Source organism: Salmo salar, chromosome 06 (genome assembly GCF_965601325.2).
Source record: "Salmo salar chromosome 06, fSalSal1, whole genome shotgun sequence".
NCBI classification, from domain to species: Eukaryota; Metazoa; Chordata; class Actinopteri; order Salmoniformes; family Salmonidae; genus Salmo; species Salmo salar.
The window spans coordinates 79,870,001-79,897,031 of NC_138296.1; the positions used below are offsets into that span (position 1 = coordinate 79,870,001).

Genomic DNA, 27,031 nt, shown 5'->3' on the forward strand with positions numbered 1-27,031 from the left:
ACAGAGAGAGAGGCTGCATGTAATTAGCCTGCTGCTATTGATCTTTGTTGCTCCTCACCCTGCGTACTGATCCAACACTGACTGACAGATCAATTGACTGAGGAGGGGAGCGAGAGAAAGAGAGAGACAGAGCAGAGTAAGAAGGAAAAGACTGGCATTGCCTCATTGCAATGAACGAGAGAAGGAAAGAGAAAGAGAGAGAGAGAGAGAGAGTAAAAAGGAAATGGCTTCCTTGCCTTGAAGTAGTGAGTGTACAGAAGCAGGGCCAGAAGGGAGCGAGCAGGCACAGACAGACAGACAGACAGACAGACAGACAGACAGACAGACAGACAGACAGACAGACAGACAGACAGACAGACAGACAGACAGACAGACAGACAGACAGACAGACAGACAGACAGACAGACAGACAGACAGACAGCAGCCTAGTTGCTCACTCCTACGTTCCTTCCTTTCAACTACGGTTTCACACTGTCTCTCCTCAGCCCGACCGGCCTAGCTTGCCCGTTCGCCTGTCTGTCCAGGCCCCAGACGATAACAGAAAGCCATTCATTACAGAGGCATAAAGCCCACCAGCCCTCAGTATTAATTCAAAGGCAGCGGTGAGGGGGACTGATAATGATTCCGTGGGAATGGAAGAGGAACAGAACAGAACAGGTGTAGTATTAGCTGGTCTGCTCTGGCTATAAATAGCAGGTAGAGGAGAGGAGGACTGGTGTGGAGGAAGAGTGGTCCACGTGCCAACACTTTCATTACTGCACCACTGTCTCAGCGCGCCCCACTCAGTGTCCTACCAGGGTTATCTAAGCATTTATTTATTTATGAAGGGGGAGCCTCTCCTCCTGCATCCCTTCCTCTCACTCTCCCTCTCTTCTATGCTCCCTCTCTTCTCCTTACTCGTTCATGTTCCATCGATTTCACAATCGCCAAGAGGGATGAAATCAGAACGCTCATCGCAAAGGAAGAAAATTAGAAAAGAAAAAAAGGGTCAAGATCATTTCTTGGCAGATGAAACATGAAGGAGAGCGTCACACAGATGAAACATGAAAGAGAGGCTCACCCAGATGAAACATGGAGAGGCTCACCCAGATGAAACATGAAGGAGAGGCTCACCCAGATGAAACATGAAGGAGAGGCTCACCCAGATGAAACATGAAGGAGAGGCTCACCCAGATGAAACATGGAGAGGCTCACCCAGATGAAACACGGAGAGGCTCACCGAGATGAAACATGGAGAGGCTCACCCAGATGAAACATGGAGAGGCTCACCCAGATGAAACATGGAGAGGCTCACCCAGATGAAACATGGAGAGGCTCACCCAGATGAAACATGGACAGGCTCACCCAGATGAAACATGGAGAGGCTCACCCAGATGAAACATGGAGAGGCTCACCCAGATGAAACATGGACAGGCTCACCCAGATGAAACATGAAGGAGAAGTAAATGTTACGGATAAGCCCATTCTCAGCCCCTTCTCAGCGTATGCCTCCTGTATCTAAGACAACAGCAGGTAGGGAGGCCAAGGATACCCAGCCTAGTTGAGATGAGGGGGGGAGTGGAAAGAAAATGTATTCTCGCAAACAACGATTTTCTGCTTGCAAGGTAGGAGATAAAAACCACAAAAGCAAGAGTGTGCAGACAGGAAGGCCTATTTCCTTTTTTCTTTCTCTCTCCAAACAACAGCAAAACAGATTAGAATGTTAATGTGATTGCTGAATTACTGTGGGCCCATTTTAGCACTGGCACAGAATTAATCTATGAAATTGTGAAAAGGACCAGTTGAATGCCAGCGAAGGAAGAATAAATGTATCTTCCTGGCAAGGGCTCAAACAACAGCCTGCCTGGCAAGAAGGAAGCCGGCGTATCGTTGGCTCCCACGACGAATAAACGAATCACGTGAGCGCATCCTCATTTATTACCAAACAGGCCGATCGAGATCATTGACAGAAAAATCCTTGCGGTACACAACAAGCTCGGTTTTAATGTGTTTTTCAAGCGTAAATTCCTGACGGGGTGTAGAAGGAAACAAATATGGAATTATACTAACAGATTAGAACGGCAGGTATAAGACTCACTCAGTTTGGGTAGAGATGTAAGGACGTCAGTTCAGAAGGCTTTACTGTCGCCTGTAATGCAGTGGTTCTGAATGAGAGCTTCTTCTGAACCGATAAAGGCCAACAGAAACTACAACATACAGACCTTAAAGCAATGTCTGAATACAGTATCTTCCTTTAATGGTGGTGGTTATTGTGATCAAGCCTGACACGATCAACAGTTTCTCAGCCCATCAACAGACTGTGTAGAGACCTAGCCCACATTACTATATGTTGTGAAAGTCAATGCCTGCTGTGACCATAAGGAGGGAGCCACTTTGTCACAGTAGGGGATTATTATGGGTAAAATGAAAGAGACCACATTTAGTGGCATCAAGCCTCAGCTTAACCACGCTACCAACATGCTAATGTTGTGAAAGGTTTGAGGCAAAGACACATAGAAGCTAGGCACAACAGTGTTCACATGGCTATGTAGCTGAACCTTTTACCTAGCAACACAATAGACTACTACAACCAATACAACTAGCAATACCATAAAGTACAATAGAACACTACTATAATCCACTCTGGGACAATTCAGAAGGCATCACCGCAAGCACACTACAAACGCCCACTAGACTGGATGGATGCTTTATTGGGTGATACAACAGTTGCTGTAGAAAACGCTTCTTGACAGGGGACTGTTGTCTTTCACCATGATGTAGGAAGTGTGAGACTGTGAGAGAAAGAGAAATCAGACAAGGAGAGAGAAAAAGAGAACCAGAGAGAAATTGTGAGAGAGTGAGGAAAGGAGAGAGAGACTGACATTCTTAAAGTAGCCTGGGCCGACCATCAATCAATGCTGACTGTTATCTGAAGCCTTTCCTCTATCTGAAGGTAAAAAGGTCCAATGGCTCCCACTCCTTTCTCCACAGGGTGCTTTCTCTCCACAGGGCCGATGGAGCCGTCCAAGGAGAACAATATGATATGAATATCCAGACAGCCTCTATGTCCATGATGTTTATTCCTGCTTTTCTCTCTATCATGTCACTTTTCTGTCATCTGTAAAAGCCTTTTTACGTCCAGGGTTGGGGTTAGGGTCAGCAAACACCCACATGCGCACACACACACAAACTTCTACCTGACGTATGCCGAGGCGGTAGGCCACGATGCGGTCCACAGCGTTGGGGTTCATCTGGGTCCACTGCAGTTTGAAGCCATAGACTCTAGGCCGGTTCTGCCACAGCGGACTGTACGTGTCGTAGTAGAACTCTGGAGGATACGCTTTCCCTGTAAACACAAACAAACATTTACAACTAATTCAATATGTTTGTATTTCAACTTCCACTGTTCCTCTTCATCTGTGGCATCAAGGGAGTAAGGAACCCAAGCCATATGTGACCGACCATATGTGGCCATACGCCTAGTTTCCTGAAACAGGTCACATATGTACCAGAGATACTGAATCAAGCTAAATAAGAGGGCCATTTGAATTGCTGTAAAAAAAATTTGACCATTGTAAAAAAAATAAAAAAAACATACTGCACATTGTTGTTTTTCTTTTAGGTTGCCAAAATGCAAACATGTCATGTTGAGTATTACTCCACAAAATGGCTGCAATGCATCAACCATGACAGTTGCCTCCAATAACCAGTATTTTTTGAAACTGCACTGTTGGTTAGGGGCTCGTAAGTAAGCATTTCACTGTAAGGTCTTCTACACCTGTTGTATTCGGCGCAAGTGACTCATAAACGTTGATTTGATTTGGCCTGTTTTTGACCAGTTTGATAAGGAGTCAGTGGTGTTCGTTCTTTTGTACTGACGGAAACTTGTTTTCACAGAAGTGTGTCGATCTTTCTCAGACATTTTGTCAGTAAAGCTGTTTCCTTTGATGGAAGCCACAAGGTCAGCTGTGTTATTGTCAGAACAGAAAAAAAGTGCTGTAGGGAAGAGTGGGGTAAATTGAGCCAGAGGGTTAGTTTAGCCACCCTTGTTTCTAGGAAACCATACGCAAAATGAATCATGTGACCAAATATTTAGTAAGAGATCATAATTTCATGTGAGTCTGTGAAGGAAGAAACCACATGGAAAAAATGGTAAGCAAGTTAGGTCCAAAAAACTGAAATAAATGTATTGTGTTAGAGGTTTCATGATTCTTGTATCTTAACCCAAGTATACATCAGCTGGGGTCTCTATGTTTCAGTTCTAGGTCCTAAACCTAGCAAACTTAGCATGAAAGTGCATCGTTGTAGCTGTGTGGGCTAATATAGTCAAAATGTTTGCCATGGGGTAAGTTGAGCGAATGGCCACCATATCCTATACAAATTATGATTACATTGATTACATGTTTATGCATAATGTGCATAGTATGTGTGCAATGTGTCATGAATATGAACTCAAGATTTGTATTGTTACAGAGCAGACATCATCATATCCTGTGTAAACAAACATAAAAGAAGCAGGGGTATAGCCCCCCTTGAGGTTCTTAAAAGAGCAGCCAAGGAGGTGAGAGAAGGGAAGAAGTCCATTCAAGCAGCAGCAAGGGATGATAAATAGACTGATAGACATTGAGGAGATACATTGACAATAAAAGAAAATGAACATGTACCTGTGTGAATGAGAGGTAACGATAGAGCAGCACACAAGAGCTGTGTTCGAATACTCCTACTAACCACACTAACTGCACTATTTGTGACGTAAATTGAGTATGTAACACGCTTATTGTCCTAACATGGATAGAGTTAGTATGCCAAAAGTTCCCGGATGTCGTACTACATTTGTCAAAATACGAAGTATACACGCAGTGCACACTATTTCCGTACTTTTAGGGCTCTTAATGCAATTCTTCAGGAAATGGCCGTGGCTTCACAACGTTTTTAGATTTGAAGAAAATACGCAGCTGAAGTCCGACGAGAGTGGAAACAAATTAATTGCTTTAACCTGTTAGGGCTAGGGGGCAGTATTGACATGGCCGGATAAAAAACGTACCCGATTTAATCTGGTTACTACTCCTGCCCAGTAACTAGAATATGCATATAATTATTGGCTTTGGATAGAAAACATCCTAAAGTTTCTAAAACTGTTTGAATGGTGTCTGTGAGTATAACAGAACTCATATGGCAGGCCAAAACCTGAGAAGATTCCATGCAGGAAGTGGCCTGTCTGACAAGTTGTGTTTCATCTTGGCTCTTTTTATTGAAGACTGAGGATCTTTGCTATAACGTGACACTTCCTACGGCTCCAATAGGCTCTCAGAGCACGGGAAAAAGCTGAACGATATCGAGGCAGCCTCTGGCTGAAACACTTTATCGCGTTTGGCAAGTGGCCGATCAGAGTACTTTGGGCTTAGGCGCGTGCCCGAGTCGACCCCATGCTTTATTTTCTTTCGTCTGTTTACCTAAACGCAGATTCCCGGTCGGAATATTATCGCTTTTTTATGAGAAAAATGGCATAAAAATGGATTTTAAACAGCGGTTGACATGCTTCGAAGTACGGTAATGGAATATTTAGAATTTTTTTGTCACGAATTGCGCCATGCTCGTCACCCTTATTTACCCTTTCGGATAGTGTCTTGAACGCACGAACAAAACGCCGCTATTTGGATATAACTATGGATTATTTTGAACCAAACCAACATTTGTTATTGAAGTAGAAGTCCTGGGAGTGCATTCTGACGAAGACAGCAAAGGTAATAACATTTTTCTTATAGTAAATCTGACTTTGGTGAGTGCTAAACTTGCTGGGTGTCTAAATAGCTAGCCCTGTGATGCCGGGCTATCTGAGAATATTGCAAAATGTGCTTTCACCGAAAAGCTATTTTAAAATCGGACATATCGAGTGCATAGAGGAGTTCTGTATCTATAATTCTTAAAATAATTGTTATGCTTTTTGTGAACGTTTATCGTGAGTAATTTAGTAAATTCACCGGCAGTGTTCGGTGGGAATGCTAGTCACATGGTTTTTGATATAAATATGAACTTGATTGAACAACACATGCATGTATTGTATAACATAATGTCCTAGGGTTGTCATCTGATGAAGATCAAAGGTTAGTGCTACATTTAGCTGTGGTTTGGGTTTATGTGACATTATATGCTAGCTTGAAAAATGGGTGTCTGATTATTTCTGGCTGGGTACTCTGCTGACATAATCTAATGTTTTGCTTTCGTTGTAAAGCCTTTTTGAAATCGGACAGTGTGGTTAGATTAACGAGGGTCTTGTCTTTAAAATGGTGTAAAATAGTTATGTTTGAAAAATTGACGTTTTTGTATTTGAGGAATTTGAATAACGCGCCACGGGATTACACTGGCTGTTGAGTAGGTGGGACGCAAGCGTCCCACCTAGCCCATAGAGGTTAACTAATTATGACAAATGTTAAGAACATTTTGAGAAATGTAATAAAGTAATGACTATTCAAATTATTTATGCTACACGTTGTGTTGGCTGACAATGTGTTGGATACGCTATCCTTACAAACCGCATAATAATACTGTCACAGGTGTCGTAGTGGAGAGAAGACCAAAATGCAGCAGGTATGTGGATACTCATTCTTTTAATGGAAAAATTAAAAAGCATCCACAGCAAAAACAAAACAATACTCACGACTAGACAGTGTAGCAGGCTCAATAAACGCAGTGCTCACAAACAATTACCCACAAACACACCCTACTAATATAGGACTCCCAATCAAAGGCAACTCAACACACCTGCCTTCAATTGGGAGTCCAATCCCAATTAACTCTACATAGAAAACAAACCTAGAACCTATACCCACAACTAACTAACTAAACCTAGAAATACCTAAACACAGAGCAGTGCCCATAACCCCCGGAATACATAAATAAAACAACCTACTACCTACACCACCACCCAAACCATATAAAACAAATACCCTCTACCACATCCTGACCAAACTCCAACAACAAATAACCCTTAACCTGTTAGGGCTAGGGGGCAGCATTGACACGGCTGGATAAAAAACATACCCGATTTAATCTGGTTACCACTCCTACTCAGTAACTAGAATATGCATATACTTATTACATATGGATAGAAAACACCCTAAATTTTCTAAAACTGTTTGAATGGTGTCTGTGAGTATAACAGAACTCAAATGGCAGGTCAAAACCTGAGAGATTCCTTTACAGGAAGTGGCCTGTCTGACCATTTCTGGAACTTCTTTGCCATCTCTATCATTTACTAAGGATCTCTGCTCTAACGTGACACTTCCCACGTCTTCCATAGGCTCTCAGAGCCCGGGAAAAAAGAGAATGTCGTCATTCCAGCCCCAGGCTGAAACACATTATCGCCTTTCTCAAGTGGCCCATCAAGAGACACTAGCTTATGCGCGTGACCCCGACCGCCCCCGCCTTTGGGATTTTTTCCTCTGTTTGCCGAAAAGGAGATTCCCTGTCGGAATATTATCGCTTTTCTACGAGAAAAATGACGTAAAAATTGATTTTAAACAGCGGTTGACATGCTTCGACGTACGGCAATGGAATACTTTGAATTTTATTGTCAGGAATTGCGCCAAGCGCGCGACACTTCTTTACTATTTCGGATAGTGTCTGGAACGCACGAACAAAACGCCGCTATTCGGATATAACGATGGATTATTTTGGACCAAACCAACATTTGTTATTGAAGTAGACGTCCTGGGTGTGCATTCTGACGAAGACAACAAAAGGTAATGACATTTTTATAATAGTAAATATGATTATGGTGAGTGCTAAACTTGCCGGGTGTCTAAATAGCGAGCCCGTGATGCCTGGGCTATGTACTTAGAATATTGCAAAATGTGCTTTCACCAAAAAGCTATTTTAAAATCGGACATATCGAGTGCATAGAGGAGGTCTGTATCTATAATTCTTAAAATAATTGTTATGCTTTTTGTGAACGTTTATCGTGAGTAATTTAGTAAAATGTTAGCGAATTCCCCGTAAGTTTGCGGGGGGTATGCTAGTTCTGAACGTCACATGCTAATGTAAAAAGCTGGTTTTTGATATAAATATGAACTTGATTGAACAAAACATGCATGTACTGTATAACATAATGTCCTAGGGTTGTCATCTGATGAAGATCATCAAAGGTGAGTGCTGCATTTAGCTGTCTTCTGGGTTTTGGTGACATTATATGCTGGCTTGAAAAATGGGTGTCTGATTATTTCTGGCTTGGTACTCTGCTGACATAATCTAATGTTTTGCTTTCGTTGTAAAGCCTTTTTGAAATCGGACAGTGTGGTTAGATTAACGAGAGTCTTATCTTTAAATGGCTGTAAAATAGTCATATGTTTGAGAAATTGAAGTAATAGGATTTTGAAGATTTTGAAAATCGCGCCACAGGCTGGCAGTGGCTGTTACGTAGGTGGGACGAATTCGTCCCGCCGGTCCCATAGAGGTTAACTGGTCAGGACGTGACAGTACCCCCCCCTAAAGGTGCAGACCCCGGAATGCACCTAAAAGAAAAAACAAACCCCCAAACAAAATATCCCCCTAAACAATAAGGGAGGGAAGGGAGGGTGGCTGCCGTCAACGACGGCACTGTGCTACACCCTCCCTCCCCAACCCACCTATCCTGGAGGTGGCTCAGGACGTGGACCTCGCTCCACCTTCGGCGTCGCCCACTTCGGTGGTGCCAATAGCTGCGCCGGGCAGACGGGCTACTCGGGCTGACCCTGGCAGACGGACCACTCGGGCTGGGCCGGAGGGCAGGCGGGCCACTCGGGCTGGGCCGGAGGGCAGGCGGGCCACTCGGGCTGGGCCGGAGGACAGGCGGGCCACTCGGGCTGGGCCGGAGGGCAGGCGGGCCACTCGGGCTGGGCCGGAGGGCAGGCGGGCCACTCGGGCTGGGCCCGGAGGGCAGGCGGGCCACTCGGGCTGGGCCCGGAGGGCAGGCGGGCCACTCGGGCTGGGCCGGAGGGCAGGCGGGTCACTCTGGCAGACCCTGACTGGCGAGGCTGGGCTGATGCACTAGACACCTGATGCGTGGGGCTGGTACTGGACGTGCCAGCCTGGAGACACACACCTCCACGCTAGTGCGCACAGCGGGAAACACCGGACCGTAGAGGCGCACTGGCGGTCTTGAGCTCAGGGTTGGCATCACCCCTTCAGGCTCGATGCTTACTTCGCCCTGGCACATGCGGGGCGCTGGTACTGTGCCTACCGGCCTGAAAATCCCAGGCCTCACCACAGCCCCAACCCCAAAGCACGGGACCTGTCCAGTCTGCCCTACAAGGGTACGGGGAGCTGGCCTGGGGCTCCAATCTCACCCCGCCAAATAGCCTTTGTGCCCCCCCCTAAAAAATTCTTGGGGCTGCCTCCCGGGTTCTACCTGCCTCCCAGGCAGGTTGTCACAGTGGACCCGCAACTGCTCCCATGTCCAGTCAATCCTTTCCTCCAATACTTCCAGCGACCAGGAATCCATCTCCTCCCGAGCGCGCTGCTTCCGATAGTCCTCCTTGACTTCCCTCTGTCCTCTTCTCCGCTGCTTGGTCTTTTTGTGGTGGGTAATTCTGTCACAGGTGTCATAGTGGAGAGAAGACCAAAATGCAGCGAGTATGTGGATACTCATTCTTTTAATGGAAAAAACAAAAAGCATCCACAGGAAAAACAAAACAATAAACAGTACTCACGACTAGACAGTGTAGCAGGCTCAATAAATGCAGTGCTCACAAACAATTACCCACAAACACACAGACAAACACACCCTACTAATATAGGACTCCCAATCAAAGGCAACTCAACACACCTGCCTTCAATTGGGAGTCCAATCCCAATTGACTCTAAATAGAAAACAAACCTAGAACCTATACCCACAACTAACTAACTAAACCTAGAAATACCTAAACACAGAGCAGTGCCCAAACCCCCGGAATACATAAATAAAACAACCTACTACCTACACCACCACCCCAAACCATATAAAACAAATACCCTCTGCCACATCCTGACCAAACTCCAACAACAAATAACCCTTAACTGGTCAGGACGTGACAAATACATTGAACTTGCCAGTATATTAACAATATGCTATCTAACTACCCAGCGTTTATTGACTTGATTATTCACGTCATTCTTAGCTAAGTGGTATAGTCGTTGTGCGTTCTCAATGCAAATAAATTAGCTCTGGCTATCTACTCCGATTTCAGAATACTCTCTTCTGAGAGCACCAGCCATTAACATGAGCCCGTCCTCCCCAATTAAGGTGCCACCAACCTCCTGTGCTATGTATGGTGGGCTGAAGTGGGCTGCTTGACATACAGTATTCAATATTTAAAGAAGAGAGAGAGAGCCAACATAAATACATTTCTCACAGGTCAAAGAAAACACATTAATACTTAGAAACCAACATTCAAGAGGAGATTATCTAAAGATTATTTAAAGACAGTATAACATTATTCTCCCTGTGACCACCCAGAAATCTGAAACTGTTCAAACAGCTATATCTGTTGATTTCTAATGAAGCGATGCAGTGATCTGACAATATGAAGTTGAGACAACATGTATCAGAGCTGTCATGACTTATAAAGACTCTCAATACAGTCTCCCAGACACATTTAATGATCCCCAGAGTTGAGAATTTAGCCCCGCAGGCTGGGGAGGGTCAACCTATCAGTACTCAGTCTGAAGAGTGTGAACCAATCAGCAGAGTTTATCCCCACAGGCTGGGAAGTGGCTGGTAGGAGTGTAAACCAATCAGAGGTCCATCAAGTGTCTGTCATATTGGAAACAACTAACTTTTTTTGACACATCACATACATCACATACGCTGCCACTGTTTATTATCTATGCTGTTGCCTAGTCACTTTATTCCTAGTTATATGTACAGTACCAGTCAAAAGTTTGGACACACCTACTCATTCAAGGGTTTTTCTTTATTTTTCTATTTTCTACATTGTAGAATAATAGCGAAGACATCAAAACTATGAAATAACACATACAGAATCATGTAGTAACCAAAAAAGTGTTAAATCTAAATTAGATTCTTCAAAGTAGTACTGTGCATATTTACCTGAATTACCTCATACCCCTGCACATCGACTCGGTACTGGTATCCTGTGTATATAGCCAAGTTATCGTTACTTATTGTGTATTTATTATTACGTGTATTCTATTATTTCTCTATTTTTGTTCTCTCTGCATTGTTAGGAAGGGCCCGTAAGTAAGCATTTCACTGTTAGTCCACACCTGTTGTCTACGAATCATGTGACAAATAACATTTGATTTGATTTAATTAAAGAACTGGATTACCTATTTATACAGAACATCAGGGTCAAAGTTCACAGGGCTAAATGTCTGGGCCCTCATTTATGAATGTTGCATACGAACAGAAATGTTTGTAAACCATGCGTGCGGTCATTTCTAAGCAAAGTGTGGGATTTATCAATTTGTACATTTGTACAGCTGAGAACGGTTATTCTGATTACAGAAGCAATCAGTCTTTAGACTAGTTGAGTATCTGGAACATCAGCATTTCTGGGTTCGATTACAGGCTCAAAATGCTCATCAGTCTATTCTTGTTCTGAGAAATGAAGGCTATTCCATGCGAGAAATTGCCAAAAAACTAGCCTTCATTTCTCAGAACAAGAATAGACTGATGAGTTTCAGGAGAAAGGTCTTTGTTTCTGGCCATTTTGAGCCTGTAAACGAACCCACAAATGCTGATGCTCCAGAAACTCAACTAGTCTCAAGATTTATTGCTTCTTTAATCAGAACAACCATTTTCAGCTGTGCTAACATAACTGCAAAAGGGTTTTCTAATGATCAATTAGCCTTTTAAAATGATAAACTTGGATTAGCTAACACAACGTGGCATTGGAACACAGGAGTGATGGATGCCGATAATGGGCCTCTGTACACCTATGTATATAATCCATATATTTTTTTTTAATCAGCAGTTTCCAGCTACAATAGTCATTTACAACATTAGCAATGTCTACACTGTATTTCTGATCAATTTGATGTTATTTTAATGGACAAAAAAAGTGATTTTCCTTAAAAAACAAGGACATTTCTAAGTGAGCCCAAACTTTTGAACCGTAATGTATATTTGTTATATTTATTGTCAAGAAATAATATTTAGATGTGGTCCATGTCTGAATATGGTTGCGAATATAAAGCTTGACTTATCATCAGTTGGTGTGTCTGGTATTCCTTCAGGGTCTGGGAGAGGGTCCTCAGTACCACCATCAGATGGTGTGTCTGGTATTCCTTCAGGGTCTGGGAGAGGGTCCTCAGTACCACCATCAGATGGTGTGTCTGGTATTCCTTCAGGGTCTGGGAGAGGGTCCTCAGTACCACCATCAGATGGTGTGTCTGGTATTCCTTCAGGGTCTGGGAGAGGGTCCTCAGTACCACCATCAGATGGTGTGTCTGGTATTCCTTCAGGGTCTGGGAGAGGGTCCTCAGTACCACCATCAGTTGGTGTGTCTGGTATTCCTTCAGGGTCTGGGAGAGGGTCCTCAGTACCACCATCAGATGGTGTGTCTGGTATTCCTTCAGGGTCTGGGAGAGGGTCCTCAGTACCACCATCAGTTGGTGTGTCTGGTATTCCTTCAGGGTCTGGGAGAGGGTCCTCAGTACCACCATCAGATGGTGTGTCTGGTATTCCTTCAGGGTCTGGGAGAGGGTCCTCAGTACCACCATCAGTTGGTGTGTCTGGTATTCCTTCAGGGTCTGGGAGAGGGTCCTCAGTACCACCATCAGTTGGTGTGTCTGGTATTCCTTCAGGGTCTGGGAGAGGGTCCTCAGGATCACCATCCGTTGGTGTGTCTGGTATTCCTTCAGGGTCTGGGAGAGGGTCCTCAGTACCACCATCAGATGGTGTGTCTGGTATTCCTTCAGGGTCTGGGAGAGGGTCCTCAGTACCACCATCAGTTGGTGTGTCTGGTATTCCTTCAGGGTCTGGGAGAGGGTCCTCAGTACCACCATCAGATGGTGTGTCTGGTATTCCTTCAGGGTCTGGGAGAGGGTCCTCAGTACCACCATCAGTTGGTGTGTCTGGTATTCCTTCAGGGTCTGGGAGAGGGTCCTCAGTACCACCATCAGTTGGTGTGTCTGGTATTCCTTCAGGGTCTGGGAGAGGGTCCTCAGTACCACCATCAGATGGTGTGTCTGGTATTCCTTCAGGGTCTGGGAGAGGGTCCTCATTATCACCATCAGTTGGTGTGTCTGGTATTCCTTCAGGGTCTGGGAGAGGGTCCTCAGTACCACCATCAGATGGTGTGTCTGGTATTCCTTCAGGGTCTGGGAGAGGGTCCTCAGTACCACCATCAGTTGGTGTGTCTGGTATTCCTTCAGGGTCTGGGAGAGGGTCCTCAGTACCACCATCAGTTGGTGTGTCTGGTATTCCTTCAGGGTCTGGGAGAGGGTCCTCAGTACCACCATCAGTTGGTGTGTCTGGTATTCCTTCAGGGTCTGGGAGAGGGTCCTCAGTACCACCATCAGTTGGTGTGTCTGGTATTCCTTCAGGGTCTGGGAGAGGGTCCTCAGTACCACCATCAGTTGGTGTGTCTGGTATTCCTTCAGGGTCTGGGAGAGGGTCCTCATTATCACCATCACAAATGATGCAAGATACTGAGGTCTCTCCAATGATGCTGTCAATGCGTTGGTCCATAGCAGACAGTGAAGAGTCACTCTGCCCTCCTCCTGTTACACTTATAGCGCTTTTGTGGATCATCTAAACATTTTTTGCATATGTTTTCAAATCAAACCATTTCTTTTATAATTTCATTAACTGTTCTGCACTCAGATGAGGCAGAATTTACCACAGCTCTAACCTGCTCCGAAGCTATATTTTTTCTCTTATTTGTCAAGCCATTGTTGAGGGCTCCAAAAAGTATGGCTTGTTTTGCTTCCACTTTGGTGATCAAAAGTTCTATTTCTGCATCCGCAAAGTTTTTTCTTTGTCTTCTTTCATTTCTTCATGTTGGCGAACAGAAATTAGTGATATTTCTTGCAGCTTCAAAGGGAAGGTTTGTGATCATATATGGTCCTTTAGGGCGGTTCTTTATGTAAATGAGACTTCACGTGCACCAGCACAGTGTTTTAGAACATGTCTGATTTATCAAGGCAAAATACTTACAGGTGTGTGTAAATCAAGAGTACGAGCAATTGATAAATACCAACTTTTAAGCCTTTCACTTTTACAATAAATCACTTCAGTTTCTGAAGATAGGTCTTCTAAACCAATCAACAAAATAGTGATAAAAAAAGGTAGTAAACTGCTTTGGGCAGAAATCAAGATTGACTGTTTCTCTCAACCTCTCACTAATTTGATAAATTCTCGTAATGACCTGAGATAATAAGTCACAATCTCTTCTAAACATGTTTCATCCTGAATCCTGTGATGATAAATCAGGTTAATGATGCTTTGCATTTGTTTGGACACCCGATTGGAGATCACAAGCCTACATGGATAAAGCTGTTGAAAATACAATATTCTATTTCACACAAAAAGACTAGCTCTTTCATCAACAATATAAAATAATTTCCGGAGAAGAAGAGAAAGAAATCTAATGGGGCTAGAGCAGAACAATATTTGGGGAAATGTGTTTGGTATCATTTCCATAAAAACCTGTTCAGATACAGGAAGTGTATACTGATGGACTTAAATGTGCTATTTATCACGCTCTTTGTATCACAGTTTAGAATAATGTTTTTTTTGTGGCATTGTGAAAATATGGTTGATTGGACTTTTTTCAAAAGTCATGAGATACAAAAACAATTAGATATCTAACCATCTCTTCTGTTCAGGACAGTATATACCATTTTGAGAATGTATTCCCCAAATTTGCTCTGCAATTGAGATAACTAACAATCGCATAACTTTACTAGAAAGATTACTACTGTAGAGTAAACACAATTGTAGAGAAAATATGAAGAACTGAATACAATAAGATTATACCTGGCAGTTGTGAGCTTAGCACATGCTGGGAAATGTTGCAGAAACTCCCAGGGATAAGTATCTTATTCTCTCTCTCTCACCAATTTCATTCCTCTGTTATTTATTCCATGTTTTGTAGACATGTGGCTTTGAAAGATTATATACCCGTCACAGAAAAGCACTCCTAAAAGGACATCCTGTATATTAATGCAATATAAAAAGTCAGCTTTGATCTAGGGGTGGATAAACCTCTCTCTCTCTCTCTCTCTCCCTCTATCTCGCTCTCTCGCTCTCTCGCTCTCTCTCTCTCGCTCTCTCGCTCTCTCTCGCTCTCTCTCGCTCTACTACAACAAGCTATGAACCGTTTCTACTCCCCCTATTGTACCTACCCACCACCACTACCCATTTGATTTCAGTAGTTTATGAACATAATTTTATTTATAATCAAATCAAATTTTTTGTCGGTTACACATGGTTAGCAGATGTTAATGCGAGTGTAGCGAAATGCTTGTGCTTCTAGTTCCGACAGTGCAGTAATATCTAACAAGTAATCTAACAATTCCCCAACAACTACCTAATACACACATCTAAAGGGGTGAATGAGAATATGTATATGTCATGACGTTGGCCTGTGGGTAAGGTTTATGACCCCCCCCCCCCCCCATAAATACCTTTCTCCCTTCCCCTCTCTGAGTCTACTGAAGGACTTGAATAGCCTGTGTTAAATATAGAGAGTCTGGGAACATCAAACAAATGGGGAAAGGTACCACATATTTTGTTAATAAAACCAGTTGGAAATATGTTTGGGAACGTAATGAGTATGTATGTCAGTTCGGTTGTCATCTGAGACATTATGACTGATGACAGGACGACATAAACTGTACCTGAGAAAGTATACGCCCTCTAGTTATCAGAGTCACATGGAATTGTTATGCAATTGAAATGTTTGATATTGAAAATGTTTGTTAGGAGATGAAATGTAATTTTAGCTTCCGAATGAGAGATTTGGGTTTTCATAAGGAAAGTGCCCTGCTCGATCAGTGGCCCAACCCTGTGAAGAGACAGGGGTTATAAACGATGAAACACCTCCCCCCCTCTCCACTATATAAGCCTTTGACGAAAAGATAACCAGTGGTTCCAGTGCGGGAGGTCTGCAGCCTCTACGTTAGAAGGACACACATGTCAAGAACAGAACTAAGCCAACCTCGGCGTGAGCTTTGGTGGCGAATGGTATGAACTTTGAGCTTATTCACTACAGAAGTGCTACTTCCTAGCCGTTGAGTTAGCAGCGGCCGCTGCTTACGTGGGCTAGGAAAGGACGGACGATGCATCCAGTCTAACAACCAGACAAAGATACCACCACGTCTCCAATTGACCACCATTGACATTCTTCCGGCCAGGAAGATCTGTTGGCCAACCCGGCCAGCATCTACGACCAATCTACCGAAGTGCAGCTCAGAGTAAATATTTATTGCATTTTCCTTTTCCAAATGGGCGGTAATTTAGAATGCATAAGATAATGTATTTACGATAGCATAGCTGCTGTTTCTCTGTTCCTAAATCTTCCCGCTCTTTCATTCAAGCCCAACCTCCTTTCCTTTGTGTAACCAGCCGTCATATCTGTTCCGTCTACCGGGACGTTTTCTGTATGACATCATTGTATTCTGTGTATTTGTAATTCTGTGTGATTAGTTAGGTATTTAGTAAATAAATAATTAAACCCAATTTTGTATTGCTGATTCAACTTGTTAGCCAGGGTTCGTGAAGATAGCCAAGAATTTACAACTTTCATTATGAGACTGAAAATAAGACAAGGGTTAATATTGACTGCTATCGATGTAAAATATTACAAAGTATTTTAAGAGTTTATTCGGAAGATAACAGCTCTATAAACGTTCTTCCGTGGTGCCCCGACTTTCTAGTTAATTACATTTACATGATTAGCTTAATCAGGTAATATTAATTACAGAGAAATCATTTTATAAGTTAGCATGTCATATCACTTAATCCGCCATAGCCAAAGACATGACATATATGTAAGTATATGGATGAGCGACTGCCGAGCGGCATAGGCAAGGTGCAATAGATGGTATAAAATACATGTGATATGAGTAATGGAAGACATGTTAACATTAATAAAGTGGCATAATTTAGAGTGCATTGTATAAAGTGACTTGTGATCCATTTATTAAAGTGGCCAGTGACTGGGTCTCAAGCCAAATTTTTTCAGCCTCCTGAGGTTGAAGAGGCACTGTTGTGTCCTTACAACACTGTCTGTGTGAGTTGACCATTTCAGTTTGTCTGTGATGTGTACGCCGAGGAACTTAAAACTTAACACCTTCTCCACTGCTGTCCCTTCGATGCTGTTTCCTGAAGTCCACGATCATCTCCTTTGTTTTGTTGATGTTGAGTGAGAGGTTGTTTTCCTGACACCACACTCCGAGCGCCCTCACCTCCTCCCTGTAGGCTGTCTTGTCGTTGATGGTAATCAAGCCCACTACTATTGTGTCGTCTGCAAACTTGATGATTGAGTTGGAGGCGTGCATAGCCATGCAGTCATGGGTGAACAGGGAGTACAGGAGGGGGCTGAGCACGCACCCTTGTGGGGCCCTATTGTTCAGGGTCAGAAAAGTGTAGATGTTTCCTACCTTCACCACCTGGGGGCGGCCCTTCAGAAAGTCCAGGACCCAATTGCACAGGGCGGGGTTGAGACCCAGGGCCTCCAGCTTGATGATGAGCTTGGAGGGTACTATGGTGTTGAATGCTGAGCTGTAGTCAATGAACAGCATTCTTACATAGGTATTCCTTTTGTCCAGATGGGATAGGGCAGTGTGCAGTCTGATGGCGATTGTGTCGTCTGTGGACCTGTTGCGGCGGTATGCAAACTGAAGTGGGTCTAGGGTGGCTGGTAAGGTGGAGGTGATATGATCCTTGACTAGTCTCTCAAAGCACTTCATGATGACATAAGTGAGTGCTACAGGCGGTAGTCATTTAGTTCAGTTATCTTTGCCTTCTTGGGTACAGGAACAATGGTAGCCATCTTGAAGCATGTGGGGACAACAGACTGAGATAGGGAGTGATTGAATATGTCTGTAAACACACCAGCCAGCTGGTCTGCGCATGCTTTGAGGACGCGGCTAGGGATTCCGTCTGGGCCAGCAGCCTTGCGAGGGTTAACACTTTAAAATGTTTTACTCACGTCAGCCACGGAGAATGAGAGGGGGGTGGGGCACAGTCCTTGTTAGCGGGCCGCAACGGTGGCACTGTATTATCTTCAAAGCGGGCAAATAAGGTGTTTAGTTTGTCTGGAAGCGTGACGTTGGTGTCTGCGACGTGGCTGGATTTATTTTTGTAGTCCGTGATTTCCTGTAGACCCTATCACATTTTGCTTGTTTGATTGCCTCACGGAGGGAATAGCTACACTGTTTATATTCAGACATATTTCCAGACCTCTTTACATGGTTAATTGTGGTGGATCGCGCTTTCAGTTTTGCGCGAATGCCGTCTTCCATCCATGGTTTCTGGTTAGGGTAGGTTTTAATAGTCACAGTGAATACAACATCACCAATGCACTTCTTTATAAACACACTCACCGAGTCAACGTATAGATGAATGTCGTTCTCTGAGGCTGACTAGAACATATTCCAGTCCGCGTGATCAAAACAATCTTGAAGCCTGGCTTCTGATTGGTCGGACCAGCGTTGAATGGTTCTCATCCCTGGTACATCCTGTTTGAGTTTCTGCCTATAAGACGGAAGGAGCAAGATGGCGTCGTGGTCGGATTTTCCGAAGGGAGGGCGGGGAGGGCTTTGTATACATCGTGGAAGTTAGAGTAGCAGTGGTCGAGGGTATTGCGTATGCCCGTAGCGCAATCAATACGCTGGAAGAATTTAGGTAGACCTGTTCTCAAATTTGCTTTGTTAAAATCCCCAGCTACAATAAATGTAGACTCAGGATGTATAGTTTCCAGTTCGCAATAGTCCAGTGAAGTTACTTGATGGCCGTCTTGGTGTCTGCTTTAGGGGGAATATACACAGATATGACTATAACTGACAAGAATTCTCTTGGTAGGTAAAATGGCCGGCACTTGATTGTAAGGAATTCTAGATCAGGTGAGCAGAAGGACTTGAGTATCTGTATGTTGTTATGATTACACAATGATTCGTTAATCATAAAGCATACACCCCCGCCCTTTCTTTTCCCAGAGAGGTGTTTATCTCTGTCGGCGCGATGCATGGAGAAGCCCGGTGGCCGAACCAATTCCGACAACATATCCCGAGAGAGCCATGTTTCCATGAAACAGAGAATGTTACAATCTCTGATGTCTCTCTGGAAGGCAACCCATGCTCGAATTTCGTCTACCATGTTGTCAAGAGACTGGACATTGTCTAGTAGTATACTCGGGAGCGGTGTGCGATGTGCACGTCTATGGAGCCTGGCCAGGTCGCCGCTCCGTCTGCCCCTTCTGCGGCGTTGTTGTTTTGGATTGCCTACTGGAATTAGCTCCATCGTCCTGGGTGGTGGTCCGAACAGAGGATCTGCTTCTGGAAAGTCATATTCCTGGTCATAATGTTGGTAAGTTGACGTTGCTCTTATATCCATTAGTTCTTCCCGGCTGTATGTAATAAGACTTAAGATTTCCTGGGGTAACAATCTAAGAAATAAAACATAAAAAAACAAAATACTGCATAGTTTCCTAAGAACCCCAAGCGAGGCGACCATCTCTGTCGGCACCATGCTGTCCAGCAGTGATATGGTAGTCTGTCTTTACCTTCCTCATATTAACATAGATGTGGGATGTGGATCCTTATGAACACAACGCTGCTCCAGTCACAAGTTGTATAGCAGCTAGACGTATGCTACTGACCATGCTAAATGAATAATCATTGGTGTTTATGAGTAAAACAAACTGGCATAAAATATGTTCATATACATTGAAACCAAAACAAAACGAAAATGTGAACAAAACTAAATGATGTGTAACCCAAACTCGAGCAAAGCGTCAAAAAACAAAAGCCTGCTTCGGAGTGAAATATCCAAGCGTTTGAAATGGTGGCAATAAATACACAATGACAGATTTGTTTTCCAGTGGCTTAACTGTACCCTAGACTCAGTTTGGAGAGTGGTTCAAAGAACACAGTTGTTCAAAGAAACACATACAAATCTGTTTCCCCTCATGAGGATCAAACTCTGCTTCCCAAACATCACAGTGCCTTTGTCCAACAAATTTGTCTAGACATAGAACATGACAATGTTCTAGTCTGGATTCTGAATGCCAAGGGAAATGTGCTCTATAGAGGAGGGATGTATTATTCATATTAACTGAGCTACGGTTACAATTTTACTATTGTTGTAATAACAGTTGGCTGGGTTTGGATTAAAGACATATTTAACTTAAAGCGGCAATCAGCAGTTGGAATAAGAATAAAGCGTCTCCCCCTGTTACGGTAAGACCTTGAGGGATGGGGCTGAAGAAATGTGCCACCTTTCAAATTCATAGACGTATGTATTCAAGGACTGACCATCCATGATATCAAAAATATAGTCGGAACCATGATTTGAGGCTATATATTGTTTGTTTACATTTACTTTGTTTACAAACACAGTTTGACAATCCTCTATTTTGGGTTCTGATGGGGTTTGACATTTCTAAGTTACAGTATATTGCTCAAGAATCATTGGGTTCATATCATTAATTTCAAAGTCCAAAAATTGATGTAACAACTGCAGATTGCCCCTGTAAATGTCACAATTTCTTACATATGATAATGGCACTATGCTGAGTATACAGATACTTATCGGGCTTTTAATCAAAAAGGATTACACGTCACGTGACTGTATATAACCTGTACATTATGCTCCTGTCCTTCAGGGCTGACAGACTCCTCTATAACAGATAGATGACACTATTCTTAAGCTCCCTGTTGGTTTCTAAAGCACATCATGTCAGTCATCATTGGCTATCCATCACTGTCACACTGCTAGTCTGAGCAGAGGGAATATGCTCTGCGTTTCCAGGTACACAGTGTACAGGTGCAGAATACTAGAGTATATGATATATGATGTGATAAAAAAGAAGAATACCCACACGCTGTTCGTATGCTTCCAGAATTTTAATGGAGAAAGAATTTGACTGCAGTGGTAGAAATCTCTGGGGGGCATCTGAACAGTGAGTGCAGGTATTCTCTTCTCTTGTAAGTATTTACAATATGCTCTGAGCACTAATCCTGCAGAACTGTTTTACTCTATATTGATTTAAGATAGAATTCTTTATTATAGGTACAGGGAGTGCAGGCATTTGTTTCCACCCAATACTAACAAGCCTGATTCAACTGATCATTAAACCTTTAATTAACAGCATCAGATGTGTTTGTGTTGGGCTGTAACAAAATCCTTCACACTCTGACCAGGACCGAAGGACCCCAGGACCAGGATTGAAGAACACTATCCTATCCTGCCAATAAGGCTCAGTGGTGCAGATTAAACCCTTTGATGTTGAGGAGTATTTCTGTCTGTAATAAAGCCTTTTTGTGGGGAAATACTCTGGACCTGGCCCCCCAGTGGGTGGCCTGGCTCCCAAATGGGTGGGCCTATGACTGTGCTCTTTCCCAGTCATGTGAAATCCATAGATTAGGGCCTAATGAATTCATTTAAATTGACTGATATGAACTGTAACTGTAATTTGTATGAACTGTAACTCAGTAAAATATTAGAAATTGTTGCATGAGTAATGTATGCCACCCTGAGATGAAGGGCCTGCAGGGATCATCCTGCCCTGTGGTGCCAGGTTCCTGCCAGAGCTCAGTGGTGCAGATTAAACCCTCTGAAGATGCTGCCTGCCACTCTGCTCTGGCAGGACTGAAGGGCCATCTCATCTCACTAAAGCCACTGCTACCACAGATGTCCAGCGCAGCCTGGCACACACATACTCACACACACACACTCACATACACACACACACATAACACATGCCCCCTGGCATGGCCTGGCTCCTGACCAGCAGTGTGATAAAGAGTGTGTGTGTTTGCCCCTGAGCATGGCCTGCTGTCCGGCTTTGGAGTGTATGCCCTGGCATGATGGCTGAGACCCTGGATTTAATCAACCCACCCTGGCTTTCAGCCAATGGCTTTGACTGATATATTTTTACTGAACACAGACCTGATTGTCTCTTCCCTCCCTCCCTCCCTCTCTCCCTCCCTCCCTCCCTCCCTCCCTCCCTCCCTCCCTCCCTCCCTCCCTCCCTCCCTCCCTCCCTCCCTCCCTCCCTCCCTCCCTCCCTCCCTCCCTCCCATGCCAAAATGTAAGGATCCACATGAGTGGACTGGTCCTTGAAGAGTGAGTCTATGCCAGGGAATTAAGGCTGATCTTAGTGCAACAAACAACACAGAACCGAAACAAATTTAGTTTGAGGCAAATTGGTAAATCTTTGGATTATCTTCCCATGTGATTACTTTCTCCTCTACTGGCCTACTTGAGATCTAATACACTGATCCAGAGACTTGGCATTCAGACTGTTATGTCTGACTTGTCTTAAACAGGTCAGCTACTTAACACACTGTCTAACAGTAAACCCCAGCCGGTGGCGAGTCTGAGCAACATGCTATTAATCAGGACATTATGACATTATGTCTGGCCACAGCTGCAGACACGGACAGGGATCGGACTAGCCCCAGATGGTGGTAGGGATTAGGTGAGGCATGATACATTGGAAGAGCTCATGTTTTAGGATGGGAGGAGGAGGAGGGGGTAGTTAAGAAAGGGAGTATGGGGTGGCACAGGGTACATTTCTTTACCATTCGGCCATCAGATTTGCCACCAATGCTCCTTATAGGACAAATCACTGCACTCTATACTCCTCTGTAAACTGGTCATCTCTGTATACCTGTCGCAAGACCCACTGGTTGATTCTCATTTATAAAACCCTCTTAGGCCTCACTCCCCCCTATCGGAGATATCTACTGCAGCCCTCATCCTCCACATGCAACACCCGTTCTGCCAGTCACATTCTGTTAAAGGTCTCCAAAGCACACACATCCCTGGGTCGCTCCTCTTTTCAGTTCGCTGCTGTTAGGGACTGGAACGAGCTGCAACAAACACTCAAACTGGACAGTTTTATCTCAATCTCTTCATTCAAAGACTCAATCATGGACACTCTTACTGACAGTTGTGGCTGGTTTGTGTGATGTATTGTTGTCTCTACCTTCTTGCCCTTTGTGCCCAATAATGTTTGTACCATGTTTTGTGTTGCTACCATGTTGTTGTTATGTTGTGTTGCTACCATGCTCTGTTGCCATGTGTTGCTGCCTTGCTATGTTGTTGCCTTAGGTCTCTCTTTATGTGGTGTTGTCTCTCTTGTTGTGATGTGTGTTTTGTCCTATATTTGTATTTAATTTACTTATATTTTTAATCCCAGCCCCCATCCCCGCAGGAGGCCTTTTGGTAGGCCTTCATTGTAAATAAGAATTTGTTCTTAACTGACTTGCCTAGTTAAATAAAGGAAAAAAAAAAAAAAACTTGCCTAGTTAAATGAAAAAGAACTAACTAATGGAGCTGCCTTAGCTTTGGCAGCAGCCACATCCAGATGGTAGGAATCTGGAGCAATGGGACGGAGGGAGGGCTGGAAGGAAGGAGAGAGGGATGGAAGAATGAAGGGAGAGAGGGATGGAGGGAAAGAGGGATGGAGGGAGGGAGAGAGAGGGAGGGAGGGTTGGAGGGGTGGATAGTCTGAGGAGGGAGAGATAGAGGGAGCGACCTGGGGAGGGATAGATGGATCAAGGGAAGGAGGGATGAAGGGAGGGATGGATGGATAGAGAGGATGGATGGAGGGAGGGATGAAGGGAGGGATGGAAGTAGAGAACAAGGGAAGGAAGGAAGGAGGTGAGTGATAGAACGCGAGCCCCGCTGAGAAAAGCAAACGTCCGGAGATGATTATCTCCTCTCCTCCTCCACTCTACCTGGTCTTCAGGGGCTGGACTGATATATGACACAAAGACCACAGACACTACCAAACAGAGGGAGGCAGAGAGAGAGAGAGAGAGAGAGAGAGAGAGAGAGAGAGAGAGAGACGCAGGACCCAGGCGAAGGTTTCCATCTCCCAGACCTCCCATTAGGAATGGAGAGGTTGGGGACTGAAGAGTATTTGTCACTTTGATCCTCAGCCACTTAAGCCACTGTCCCCTGGCACTGTCTGTTTCACTCTCTCTCCTTTTCACAATCTGTCTTTCTCTCTTGCTATCTCCCTTTCTTTCTCTCTCCCGCCCTCTCTCTCATCGCGCTCTTTCTCTCTCTCTCTCTGCCACTCCAAACTAATCTGTCCCTGTCATAAAACACAAGCGCTCTGTGTGAGTGATGACACGGCCACTGACTGGTCCTTCTGCTATTTTCAGGCGCTCCACAACGAACACTGCAGCATGGCAATCTGACAATAAATAGCCAGAGGGGAATAACCATGCATTACCCAAAAGATCTGTGTCCTGTCTGAAGGATCGGGTCCTTCCCGTATAGTTCGAGCTGTCATTAGCAATCTAGAGGCCTACGTCCCAAATTGCTCCCTATCCCCTATTTAGTGCACATTTTTTTTTACCAGGACCCATAGAAGAAGTGCACTATATAGGGAATAGGGTGCCAATTGGGACACAAACTAGGGGATGTGTAAAGGTAGGTGTTATGACTGACATTGATCTTATAGAAGACGTCTCTCGCATTCAAATTGGCAATCTGTATTATGCCCTGTCTCGCCCACTCCTTCTCAATCAATTACCTCATGACACACGTACTGTAGCTACCTAGCCGTCTGACAGGCAAGTTTCAATTTGCTGCAGACATCATTCACATCATTCAGCCATCAAGAATACATCACTGGGAAGTTTAATTACCGTGATGGAGATGGGAAAATCTCATCCTGCTTCAGAACTCTGTTACAGAGAGGACGCACAGCAGATGGGACACAAAATGGCTGCTCTGCTGCATGTCAATCCAAGTGGGTGGGTTTAATTAACACATTGTGAGGGTGAAGATGATGTGAGTTATACCTCATAAAATGTGAAGTGCTTTGAGACCTAGAGAAAGAGCCAATATAAATTCTGTTCAGTATAATTAGCATTCTTATACTGGACAAGTAAAGCCAGAATGAAGCGCTATAAACGACATCGAGTGATTTCAGCAACTGGGAACAGAAAGTATCAAATCAAAATGTATTTTAAAGCATTTTAAAAACATCAAGTGTTCCTTACCTGTTACCAAGAAGGTGCAGCGCCCGGCACCGGCCTCATTGATGATATCACAGGTGTACTCCCCCCAGCCCTCGCGGTTGAGGCTTTTGACGGTGTACTCCGTCTCATCGCTCTGGTCGAAGTGTCCAGCGTGTAGCAGGCGGTTCCCCAGCCGCCACTCGTAGCGCAGCACCCGGGAGGGGTGGGCACGCAGGACCCGGCAGTTCATGGCCACCGGCCGGCCCAGGCCCTGACGCATCTCCAATGAAACAGGCTCCACCGACGGAGGGTCTGGGCGGGGAGGGGGGGAGGAAGCAGTTAGACTAGGATAGAGTTAAGGTGACCCAGGAAGAAGCAGAGTCTCACAGAAAGAACAAGAGGGAGCGAAACAGAGCGAGATAAAGAGCAAGGTAGTCTTATAAAAAAAATATTTCACTGTGAGAGGGTCTTTGACGGGTTAAGGAGAAACACCGGGGTTGGAAGGTGCAGTACCATCTCTCATTTTATCTTCAAGACTCTTTGGGAGGGACACAGAGAGATGGATAGGAAGCGGAGACACTGGAGAAGCAGGGAGAAAACAACTCAGAGTTAGAACAGCGAACTAGAAGAGCCATAGAGAGGGGATGAAGTATCTAGTGTCATTTACTCAGCTCACTGTGGGACGCTATAGGAAGGAGATTGCTTAGAGGAAAGCTATTTCTTCACAAAGGAGTGCTCTACTCTCGTACTCTAAAGCACATTTCCAGACCCAATGATGGAGGGTCTGTGAGGGATAGAGGAAGAGATGCGAGAGAGAGAGAGAGAGAGAGAGAGAGAGAGAGAGAGAGAGAGAGAGAGAGAGGAAACAGGTAAAAGCGTGGACTTTGTTTTATTTCAGTCGAAAGCACAGTTCATGTCAATTAATGAGATTTTGTAGTTGACACAATTAGGGTATCAAAAAACACTTAGAAAACCAGCTGACGATATTTATAATACAGGAGAGTCGATCACTGAAGGATGAGAAACCAAGAATCAACACAAATGACAAAAGACTGATGAAATGAATACACATCGGTGGAAAATCAATTAATAAACCACTGTTTAAAACAAAATCAGTCATGCGTGATCTGAATCTGGTGATGGAGATCCAGGATGACAAACTGCATCTGAATAATCTCCAAAATTGAGAAATGAATATAAAATCATTAATAAGCTTTTTCTGAATGGGACAAGTTGCGTCCTTTTCACCAGACCAGACCTCTTCATGGGAATCATTCACCCAGACACGTCCATGCAAGGTCAGGGCCTGACTCAGCCCATATGGCCCTGTAGGTATAATCATCAGGAAAGGTGTGTGTGGGAGTGTCATGACTTTCGCCGAAGTCGGTCCCTCTCCTTGTTCGGGCAGTGTTCGGCGGTCGACGTCACCGATCTTCCAGCCATCGCTGATCCATTTTTTATTTTCCATTGGTTTTGTCTTGTCTTCCATCACACCTGGTTCCAATCCCATCAATTACATGTTGTGTATTTAACCCTCTGTTTCCCCTCATGTCCTTGTCGGTGATTGTTTGTTGTATGTATTGGTGCAAGTTATGTTCTGGTGTGCAACGGGTTTTGCACCCTTTTATTTTATTTTGTATATTTTGGTTTTCTGAGTTTTTGTATATTCATTAAACTGCTCTGTTTATACCAAGTTCACTATCCTGCGCCTGACTTCCCTGCCACCAGCACGCACCCATGACAGGGAGGGAGGTGTGTGTCTATATATGTATATGTGTGTGTGTGTGTGAGAGAGAGTGTGTTTGTGCATGTAAATATATTCATTTGTGTGGGAGGTGTTGTTAGCAATCATGAGTGAGGTTATGACTAACTATCTCTCCTAAGGATGCTCTCACTTGACAATCTTCACAATCTCTATACAGAT

The 27,031-nt window shown here is 44.2% G+C and overlaps 1 protein-coding gene across 2 annotated transcripts in view; it reads right to left on the minus strand.

Moving 5' to 3' along the window:
• LOC106608081 (MAM domain-containing glycosylphosphatidylinositol anchor protein 2) overlaps positions 1 to 27,031 on the minus strand; it is a 396,771-nt gene that overhangs the window by 69,767 nt on the left and 299,973 nt on the right. For both annotated transcript variants that reach the window (XM_014205779.3, XM_014205777.3), the window contains exons 10-11: positions 25,150 to 25,419; positions 3,177 to 3,325 (exon numbers count right to left, since the gene is read on the minus strand). In XM_014205779.3, coding sequence (XP_014061254.3) covers positions 3,177 to 3,325; positions 25,150 to 25,419 — 419 coding nt within the window. The remainder of the gene's footprint in view (positions 1 to 3,176; positions 3,326 to 25,149; positions 25,420 to 27,031) is intronic.